The 11233-nt window shown below is 42.9% G+C and overlaps 1 protein-coding gene across 1 annotated transcript in view; it reads right to left on the bottom strand.

Moving 5' to 3' along the window:
* Nucleotides 1-2791, bottom strand: part of LOC106144010 — a 5871-nt gene extending 3080 nt beyond the window's left edge. The window contains 3 exon segments of the mRNA XM_013349652.1: nucleotides 742-1122; nucleotides 1124-2077; nucleotides 2121-2791. Of these exon segments, the coding sequence (XP_013205106.1) occupies nucleotides 742-1122; nucleotides 1124-2077; nucleotides 2121-2791 (2006 nt within the window).
* Between the last annotated feature and the right edge of the window lie 8442 nt (nucleotides 2792-11233).

Genomic DNA, 11233 nt, shown 5'->3' with positions numbered 1-11233 from the left:
GGGGCATGAATGGTTTCCTCTCTCAGTATGGATGTTTGTCAATAGTCATCCTGTTCATATCTTTATAGATATCCTGTTTTGCAGTCAACCTGCTTTGTTGATGTCCTATCTTATTGACATCCTGTCTTGCAGTCTTCCTATCTCATAGACATCCTGCTCTCTCAAGGACATGGGATGTTCTTACAAGAGCAGGCTGGCTGCTGATCCGGAGAATATTTTTATTTTAAAGCAAACAGGATGTTCCTCTGGGAGCATGCTAGCTGCGGGTTTTGAGGAGGGGGTCTGTAGGGTCTTTCAGCCCAGATGGTTTTCTGTCTGGCTTTGGTCCTGTATTTTCTCACTCTCCTCCCTGTTCTCCAGTTTGCCACAGTAATGCATATCTTGTGCTATTATATACTAGAAGTATGTAATCTGCTTTTTTGATTTTATAGGAGATTATAGCTAAGAGGTTGCATGAATCTCAGAAGAGACTTTGAACTTTGGAGTTTTAAACATTGTTGTGGTTGTGATAGACTATGAGGCTTTTGAAGTTGGATTATACATTTTGCCTTATGTTCTGGCTACAAGCCTATGGGAGTCATGGAGTGGAAAGTGGTGGCTTGAATAGCTATATTCCCCATCAACTCAGGTGTTTGAATTCTTGGTCCATAGGGACTGGTACTGTTAGGAGATGTGGCTTTGTTGGAGTAGATGTGGCCTTGTTGGAGGAGGAGCCAAGGGGCCATGTCAATTGTCTGTTGCCCCGGGGGCTTGTAAAGTCTATATTCATCCTCCAGCTGGAGGGTCAAAATTTGGAGGAGACCTCCATCTGGGCCCGTTATCTTAGCCCCTGTGTCCTCAAGATGAATTTTGGCCCTTAGCTTGGTGAGGAGGTCCCTGTCCAACAAGGGATAGGGACAGTCCGGAACATGCAGAAAGGAATGCGTCACCTTACCAGTAGCCAGCTGAACCTTCCCATTAGTTGTCCATCGATATCTCTTGCCACCAGTGGCTCCTTGGACCCAAGCAGATCGTTCGCTGAGTGGCCCTGAAGTCTGGATCAGGACTGAATGCTGGGCCCCAGTATCTACTAGGAAGGTGACTGGTTGCCCCCCGACATCAAGAGTTATCCTGGGCTTGGGGGGGCTCCTGGCCCTGAGTTCCCTAATCCTCTAAGGTGAGGAGGGAGGTTTGCGGCCTGGGCTTCCTAGGTCCTTTGTTCCTCCTGGGGCAATCCTTAATCCAGTGTCCTCGTTCTTTACAATACGCGCATTGGTCTCTGTCCACCTTGGCCCTAAGTCGTTCTCCCTTCCTGTCTCCCTCTCTATTCTGTCCCTGAACCACGGTGGCCAACACCCTAGTTAATTCCTTGTTTCTCCTCTTGTCTCTTTCATCCTCCCGATCTTTCATTCTCTGCCATAATCTTTCCTCTTTTTCTTCTGGAGTCTCTCTCTTATTGAAAATCTTCTCTGCCTCTTTTAGTAAGTCTTGTATAGTACATCCCTGCAGACCCTCAAGCCTCTGCAATTTGCTACTAATATCCAGACTAGACCGCCAAATGAAAGACATGGATACACTTGTGGCTTGCCGTAGATCTTCAGGGTCATAGGGGTTATACATCCTATAAGCGTCCTTGAACCTTTCTAAGAAGGCTGAGGGCGTCTCTTCATTTCCCTGTATTACTTGCTTAACCTGGGCCAAATTGGTGGGGCGATATGCTGTCCCTCAGAGACCCACGATTAGCAACTTGCGATAGAGGCGTAGGTGTCCCCTACCTGCAGCCGTGGTGAAATCCCAGTCAGGTCGCGTCAGAGGGAAGGCCTCGTCAATTTCGTTAGGCAAAAGGGTTGGGCTACCGTTGTCACCTGGGACGTTTTTCCGAGCCTCCAAAAAGACTCTTTGCTTTTCCTCCGAGGTCAGTAGGGCTTGCAAGAGTTGCTGGCAATCATCCCAAGTGGGCTGGTGGGTGACTAAAATAGACTCAATCAGGTTAGTCAGCGTTATTGGATCTTTGGAGAATGGGGGGTTATGGTGTTTCCAATAGTATAGATCTGAGGCAGAGAATGGCCAGCATTGCTGTCGGCCATTTGGGTCCTCTCTCAAGGGTAGGGCATGAGTAGTGGAATGGGGGTGGCTCGCACCTTCCCCGGAGTCTTCCAGCCATGGGTGAAGGGGCTGTGGAGACTTGTGCAGGCTGTCCACCCACCGCTGCAGTCTCTGGCCCATCCGGACTCTCTGGATCCTCTGGATCTGCATAAGGAGGGGGTTCTTCTGATAGAAGGTCAGTGAGGGGAGAGTCAGGGTTCAGAGAAAGGACGGGAGGGGGCTCAGGGGTAGGGTTTGGAGGTTTTTCTTTGGGAACCTTATCCTTAAGAATGGTGGGGTATAGGGAAGAGGAGGATGGGGCAGGGGAAGGTGCAGGAGGAAGAGGCACAAGCGGTTGGCTCTCCAGAGGAGGGGGAGCCTTAGGGGCTGTAGGGGTAAGAGGAGGTTGGGGTTTCTTAGAGATGACAAAGGGCTGGACCCATAGGGGAGGGTCACGTGCCAAACTTTCCCAGGTAACAATGTAGGCGCGTTGGTCCGGGTGTCCATGTGGTCCCGGGCTGAACACTTTTGCCTTAACCTGGGAAATAATATTGAGATTGAAAGTGCCATCTCTTGGCCATTCTGCCCCAACAGTAGGCCACTTGGACGAACAAAAGATCACCCATTTCTTCTTTCGAACATCGACTGACAGGTTGTCGGCTCGGGCACGGACGTCAGGCCAGTGGTCTAAAGTAAGGCTCAGTGGGGTGGTTAGGGTTTGTCCCATCTTCTCGAAGAGAAGGGAACCAAATATAAAAACAAAAAACAAAAAAGACACACAAAGACAGAGACAGAACAAACGCGCAGCGCAGCTCCGGCATAAAACCGAAAGCAAAAACCTAAATGGAGGCTCTGAGGGTCTGGATCCCTCTCCTCCAACTAGAACCACGTATCCTTCGGATACTGGCTGAGCTCCAAAGAATCGGGCTCCAGAAGTCCTTGCGGACTAACTCCCCGATGACTGCGGGGGAGAAGTCCCAGGCTCATCAGCCCCTTCCCTCCGCCAGGTACAGCGCACTCAGACCTGAGTTTACAGAATTCGACAAAGAACACTGAAGACCACTCACCAGAGAACACAGAAGGCAACTGAACAGAGAACACAGAAGACAACTGACTCGGAGCTGGCCAGCTTACCTCCCGATGGTGAGTCGGCGGTCCCTGGGTGGGTGGGGGTCTCAGTTTCCTGGCCAATGCACCAAATGAAAGACCCTCGATGAGGACCTTTTTCGGGAGGAGACCTCCCCAACGCCAAGGAACAGGCCGAGACCGCACGGATGCAAATCGCAAGAGGTTTATTGAGTAGACACAGGTACCTGCGGGCGGCAAGATCTCTCGGAAGACTTGCGCACTTGCTAACTGGAGGGCGGGCTTTTTATAGGAAGAGCAAACAGCAAGTTTACAGAAGCAAAACAAAAGCGTGGTTATCGGAATGAGGCAGGGAAATGAATGGTTTCCTTTCTCAGCATGGGTGTCAGCAAAAGGCAAGTTTACAGAAGCAAAAGCGTGGTTATTAGAATGAGGCGGGGGCATGAATGGTTTCCTCTCTCAGCATGCAACAGTCATCCTGTTCCTATCTTATTGACATCCTGCCTTGCAGTCTTCCTATCTCAAAGACATTCTGCTTTCTCAAGCACATGGGATGTTCTTACGAGAGCAGGCTCGCTGCTGATCCAGAGAATTTTTTTAAGCAAACAGGACGTTCCCCCGGGAGCATGCTAGCTGCAGGTTTTGAGGAGGGGGTCTGTAGAGTCTTTCAGTCCTAACTTCCTTGCTTATGTTCTCCCTCCTTCTGCTCCTCATTTGGACCTTGGGAGCTCAGTCCTATGCTCCAATGTGGGTCTCTGTCTCTATCTCCATCCATTGCCAGATGAAGATTCTATGGCGATATGCAAGATATTCATCAGTATGGCTATAGGATAGGGTCATTTCAGGTTCCCTCCCCTCAGTTGCCCAAGATACTAGCTGGGGACATGTCCCTGGACACTTGCAAGCCCCTCTAGAGTCAAGTCTCTTGCCAACCCTAAGATGGCTCCCTTAATTAGGATATATATTTCCCTGCTCCCATATCCACCCTTCCTTTATCCCAACCATCCCATTCCCCCAAGCTCCCCCCATGTTACTTCAGTTTTTTTGAGCTACTCCGAGTCCTGCTTAGTTGACTCAGTGACCTGTGTTTTCATGGTGTTCTTGACCCCTCTGGCTCCTCCAATCCTTTGTTCCCCTCTTCTGTGTACTTCTCCTGGTTCCAGCTAGTGTTTAGCTGTGGGTCTCTACATCTGCTTCCATTAGTTGCTGAATGATATCCTTCTGTTAGGCACTGATCTATGAGTACAGCAAGATATCATTAAGAATCAATTAACTGACTTTATTTTTGCCAGTTGTGTTTGATTCTATCCTGACTCTCTGGTCTGTCCTGCCTCTGGTTCTTGGCTGTCCTGGCAGTGTCAGGTATGTATTCCCTCTCATGGTATCTGCATCAAGTTGAACCTGTCTTAGATTGGCCAAACCCACAAGTTCTGTGCCACCATTGCCACAACATGTTTTGCAGGAAGGACATACGGTAAGTCGAAGGTTTTAGGGCCAGATTGATGCCCCAGTCCCAGTGCTAAGAACCTTGCCTAGTTATAGAAGATGGTTACTTCAGGCCCCATATCGAGATTACTAGGAGATTTCACTAGGGTCACTCTCATAGATTCCAGGGAGTTTCTACTGCACTAGGTTTCGGTTTCAACATCATTCCCCAAATGCCCCCAATACCAGTTGTCTTTCCTAGTACTCCTTCCTGCCATCTCTCCAATCTCACCTGATCTATTCTCTCCCCATCTCTACCTGCCCACAGTCTACCGGCAAAATCGAGTCACTTTTTCTTTCCCAGGGAGATCTATGTACTCCCCTTCCCTGGGCCTTCCTTGTTACTTAGCCTCTCTAAGTCTATACATTGTAGCATAATTATCTTTTACTTTACATGTAATATCCACTTATAAGTGATTATGTACCATATTTGTCTTTCTGACTCTAGATTACTTTACTCAGGTTGATTTTTTCTAGTTTTATCCATTTGCTTGCAAACTTCTTGATGCTTTTTGTTTTGTTTGTTTGTTTTATTTGCTTTAGCAGCTGAATAATACTCCATTGTGTAAATGTACCATATTTTTTTTCACCCAGTGTTTGATTGAAGGACACTTAGGTTGTTTCCAGTTTTTTTGCTATTATTTATAAAGCTGCTAGAAGCATAGCAGAGCATCTGTCCTTGTGGTATGATTGAGCATCCCTTGAATATATGCTCAAGAGTGGAATGGCTGGATCTTGTGGTAGATTGATTACCAATTTTATGCTAAATTTCCATATTGGTTTTTACAGTGGCTCTACTAGGTTGTATGTCCACCAGCAATGGAGGAGTTTCCTCTTGTTCTACACCCTCACCAGCATGAGCTGTCACTTGTGTTTTTGATCTTAGCCATTCTGACAAATATAAGATAGAATCTCAAAGTAGTTTTGATCTTCATTCCCCTGCTAGATAAAGACGTTGGAAGTTTCTTTAAGTGTTTCTCAGCTATTTTAGATTCTTCTGCTAAGAATTCTGTTTGGGTCTGCATCTCATTTTTTAATTGTATTATTTGGCTTGCTGATATTTAGTTTCTTGAATTTTTTGTATATTTTGGAATATTAGCCCTCTATCACAGGTGGGGTTGGTGAAAATCTTTTCACATTTTGCAGACTGCCATTTTTTCCTATTGATGGTATCCATTGTTTTATACAAGCATCTCAGTTTCATGAAGTACTATTTATTAATTGCCAGTCTTAGTGACTACACTATTGGTGTTCTGTTCAGAAAGTTGTCTCCTGTGCTATATGGGGAGTTACCAAGGAAGGACACCCACAGAAAGCATGTACAGAAGTGGGATTCTCCAGCTTCATATGGGAGCAATGCCAACCCACACTCTACCTGCATCTTCATGAGCCCCTACGCTATGCTAAAGTTCCATGTGAAGCAATCCCCTAATCCCTGTTTGAAAGACATCAACAGGTCATGTTTACTATCAGAAGATATTGAGCTTACAGGTAATTTTTACACAGCAATAAATATTCATATAGACAGAAGGATAGAAGTCTTGCCCAGAAGCCAGATTTGCCATCACTGTGCCCTGGAGAAGGCAGCACCTATTTCAGCAGAATATGAGTGCTGTGAACTCAGATGAGCATTGCTGGATATATCTTCTGCTGCAGCTGGAGGGAGGTTCTTCCTCATGTAGGTTTATTGAACTTGTCCTTCATAGAAATAGCATAGATAATTTCTAAGATTTTAATAACTATCTCACTCAGACGGCAGAATAGGACTATATATCCTCATTTAGGGCTCCAGTTGTGAGACTTACTAAACACCCAGATGTGAACTACCCTCTGAACTCTGCTTACTGGAAAATGGCTCATGGGATGTGGTCCAAAAGTGCCATCTGTTGGAAGCTTACTTCTAGTCTTGTGCAATTATCTTACAATGCTTATTTATAAAGGTCAAAAAAATGGGTAGGGGTGGCCTTCAGATAAAGCCTGTACCAAGCTGTGAGGGCTTCTGGCAGACAAGGTAGGCTGGAAGTCTCCTGCACCATGCAGGCAACTCTTCAGGGACTACTAGAAACAAGTCCTCTCACTGGGGTAGGGGTGCACATTCAGAGGCCCATGATTGTAAGAAAAGGGAAACAGGTCCTGATTAAGTTTCTTATGCCAAAGGCAGCACAACTTAAGTTTTTCCAAGACCCCATGAAATGAAATTTGGAGTTCAATTAGAAATGTAACAGATACCTTTAATAAAGAAATAAAACTCCTCTGATTATCTACTTAGAGGCCCTAAGAATCCCCAAACATTGGCAACCCAGGTTATTCCTGAGCCCATCACAAGAGAGATACACTCTGACTTATTCATACTGTGTAGCAGAAAACAGAACCAAGTCCTGAAGAAATCCTGTCTTTTCCTGAAGTCTTTGCAAAGTAGGGCCTTTCATGGTTCAAAAGAAAAATAAACAGCTTTCTTTCCCAGTCAATGGAGATCTGAACTCTTACTAAAAGTGCTTAATATAGAACCCAACGCAATCAGAAACTGCAGATAGCTGAGGCTGCTTTACTGTCTTAATTGCAAGTTAACTATGGTCAGGTTTACTTTATAGGCATTTAAGTACAGTGCAATTTGGGGGGAAAAAGTTTTCTGGTAACAATGATCTCAATTCCATGTGCACAATGAAGTTTAAGAGAGGTGTGATTATATTGGAATTCTTTTGCAAAGGTACATGTGACCTTTTCATAAAGATGGGCTTAGAGTGGATTTTCTGTGGTTTCTGTCATACAAATAGCATGGAGGTCACAAAGCTTTAAGGTATAATGGACATCTCCTCTAAGGATAAATTCTTTTGACTAAGAAACAAAGCTGAAGATAATGGTCTAGGACAGGAGAGTCTGGAATAAATACTCTGGGGGATTCAGATGGCATCTAGTCCTACAGGCAGCACAGGTCACCAGGTGGTTAACAACATCCATTCCCAGACCTCTGGGTGGAAAACACAGTACATCCCTCCTGCTGAAGAGACAAGCATGTGTGTTTAATAGATAAGCACCTGTTTTCCCTAGTGCTTATCTCAGAGCATGATGACTTTGTGCCCTCTATATCACCCCAATACAAAGCTTTTAAAGAGAAAATAGTGGCTGTAATAGAGGCCATTAACAGAGGTTTAATGTATTGCCTCTGTGACTAGTCTAATTAATATAGGGAAGCATACGACATTTATAAGAATAGCTAACAGAGGACCCCAAGGAAAGGGAAAAGCTATCTTAACCATGATGACCATTTGAAGGTTATTGGAGAATTTTGTTTATCTTTTTTTTGGCAAAGAATGAATTTTACAATCAGTAGTATGAGAAGAAACTGACACACTAAAGCAACACATAGCAGGAAATTGTTAACAACCAGGATTGTACCTGAGCAACAAATAATCTATAGTAGCTCGATTATGTAAAACTGTGGTCCTCTACTAATTAATTTCTTATAATATTTTTTCTATAATGTTATTAGTTTTGCTAATTATAAAGGCCATCATTGAGACATTTCTTTGTATTCTAGCAATTATTCCTGGGATGGGCAACAAAAGAGACTTTGTGACTTAACCATTACAGAATCCATTCGATGTAAGTAATCACCACGATTATTGGGAGAACTCTCTTAATTTTATAGATTGACTGAAAAGATTTACTGAGAAAAATACCTTATCCCACATAAACCTCCATAATCCACAGGAAGGTTATAAGAGAATTTTCACAGAAATGGTCCATCCCAAATGCAGTTGTTTGCCAGAGGGAAGAGTATAATTAGAGGTAAAATTGCAGTAAGAAGGGACATAAGTACATTTAAGACATAAATAATGTGATAAAAAAACATCATCAGGAATATCAGGGGAAGCCCTATGAATGTGGGTGCAGGGGAGTTCAATTTTGTCCCCTGCTTTTTGTGCATGGTGCATATGAGTGGCTCTTATGCCATATAAATTTCTTTCATTTCTTTAATTTTAAAGTTAAGCTTTATTTTTGACAATGTAAGTTGGTACATAATTTTTTAAGAAACTAGAATATAATCATATAAAGCAAAAACCTTCATATCAAAGTCAGACAAGCAAATCAACAGAAGGAAAAGAGCCCCAATTGAGGGCACAAGAATCAGAGACCCACTCATTCCTCAGTCAGGAGATTCATAAAAATGCTAAGCTGAAAGATATAAAATATTTAGAGAACCTGGTGCAGACCCACATAGTCCCTGTATGCTGCCTCAGTCTCCCTTCATTCCTTACAAGCTTTGCAAAGTTGATTTTGAGGACTTTGTTCACCTCTCCTTCCTCTTCCGCGTTTACAAGATTCCCTGAGCTCTGAGGGGAGGGATTTGGAGATTTCCCATTTAGAGCTGTGTGGAACCCAGAAATTGAAGGTCAACATACCAACCTGTCCCCACCCTCATAAATGAACTATAAAAACCTCTACCTAAGTTTTCTTTGAAAATGTTTAAGTGATACTGGAAGGGAAGCAACTCTAAACACCATATGCGTCATAAAACTCAGTTTTATCTTAATTATGCTTTCACTTTATTAACTACAGAGAAGAATACTCTATAGTTTGGACCTTAAATGCCCCCTGGAACCCATGCATGAATATTTGTTCACTAGAATGGTGTTACTGGGTAGTGGTGGAAATTTAAAGTGGTAACAGTTAGTAGGAGGTCACTGGGGTATGTCCTTAAAGCAGATTGCGAGACCCGAATCATCCGTCTCCTCTCTTCTGCTTCTCTGCTGTGCTCCACCATAGTGTTCCAACATAGTGCTCCCCATGATGTTGTGCTACTTCACCACAGACCACCAATGACGTCAAATTGGAGCATGAACAGAAACCTTTGAAAACGTGAGCCAAATGAACCTTTTTCCTTTATAACTTGATTGTCTTAGGTGTTTATTACAGTAACAGAAGGATGCCTAACACATGCTCCCCACAAAGAAATGGTCCTCTTCTGCCCTTTTCCTAGATGTATCTTTTTTTCTTTTCTACATCTCATTTTATTTCTCCCTAACTTCTCTTTTATACTATAATCACATTTTTTTTGGAAATATAGGCCCTCCTCCCAGTTTAGTTTTTCATGGTATTAACTTGATCTGTACAACAGTCATGGAAGATGGAGCTCCATGATCAACACAGAACATTGCTTTCTTCTCTAGCTGTGCTGGCTGCTAGCTTCTCTACTTGACACCAGTTTCATTTGGAAAGAGGGAACCTCAGTTGAGAAAATGCCCACCTCAGACTGGCCTGTCAGTAAGTTTGTGCTGCATTTTCTTGGATGATGATTGAAGTAGAAGGGTATTATACAGATTGATTGGGTTGTATTTATATAATTAGGAATTTACATGTACATCCATATACATGTATATGTTAACATTTAATGAAAAGAGAGGGCATAAATTTTTATGACAGCAAGGAGAGGTTGTGGAACAGTTTGGGAGGAAGAAAAGGAAGGGGAAAATAATGCAATTATAATGTAAAAAGGTAAAACAAACAATTTACAAAAGGGAGGAGCTGAGAAATCCATGAAGAGAAAGCCAGAAAGCAAGAGTCCTCGATGGCCTATGCATCAGCTTCTGCCTCCAGGTTCCTGTCCTGAGATCCTGTCCTGACTTCCCTCAGTGAAAGTATAGTATGGAACTGTAAGCTGAAATAAACCCCTTTATCTCTCAATTGCTAATGTTCATGGTGTTTTATCAAATCAATAGAAATTCTAATTAAGATACAAGTATAGTGTGATGAGTATGTACAAATTATTACTTTTGTTGCCTTTGAAATTTATTTTGTAAATTGTTTTGGCTCACTGTGTTTATCACTATGACATATAGCCACTAACAAGACACAGCACAAAAATATTAAAGATGTAATATCCCAAGGATATCAAGGAAAATATAGTCAGGTGAAGCCTCAGACACATTCATAAGCTTATGATTCTAAACAACACTGCTGTGAAATATTCCAAGTAGCATACTGATTCCAGATGAGCATGACTTTTGTTGTCTCTGAGGATATAATCAGTCACTGTGATATCAGTTGGTGGAATCAGACTGAGAAGGACTAGACTGGAAAATGTGGTTTAAAACAGTGCTAGTTGTTATATGCAAATGAAACAGGTAAGGTATAGTGACAGGCTGGGGCCAAATCAGATGTCTATTATAGCAACTCACAGGAGGATTTTGCTGTATGAACATTAAGAATGGGTAGGCAGACATCAGTTCTAACCACGAACAGTTAAATAGTGCTGAGTGGTGTCCATACGAAGAATATAATAGCAATACAATAGCATTTTCAGGCAGCATAAGCTGTTATGCTGTAGTACTGATGAGTTTGTGATAATGGATGACTTGCTTAGTGTTGTTTGAGACTTTTAGTCCCATCAAGTAAGACAATTCTAAATTCTAGTATCCCTAAATACACAGTACAATATTTACAATGACAAAACAGGAAACTGAAGACTCATGCGGAACAAGATTCACTTGGGTTGTGGGGAAATCAAAGCTACAAAGAGTCTAGTATATCTGAAACAAGCAAACAAAACAATCTTGTAATCAAAAACATACAAAGAGGCAGGACTTATACACAGGGC

The sequence above is a fragment of the Microtus ochrogaster genome, chromosome 19 (genome assembly GCF_000317375.1).
Source record: "Microtus ochrogaster isolate Prairie Vole_2 chromosome 19, MicOch1.0, whole genome shotgun sequence".
Lineage (NCBI taxonomy): Eukaryota > Metazoa > Chordata > Mammalia > Rodentia > Cricetidae > Microtus > Microtus ochrogaster.
The sequence above is the reverse complement of the archived record's forward strand: the minus strand, read 5'-3'. Positions and strand labels throughout refer to the sequence as shown.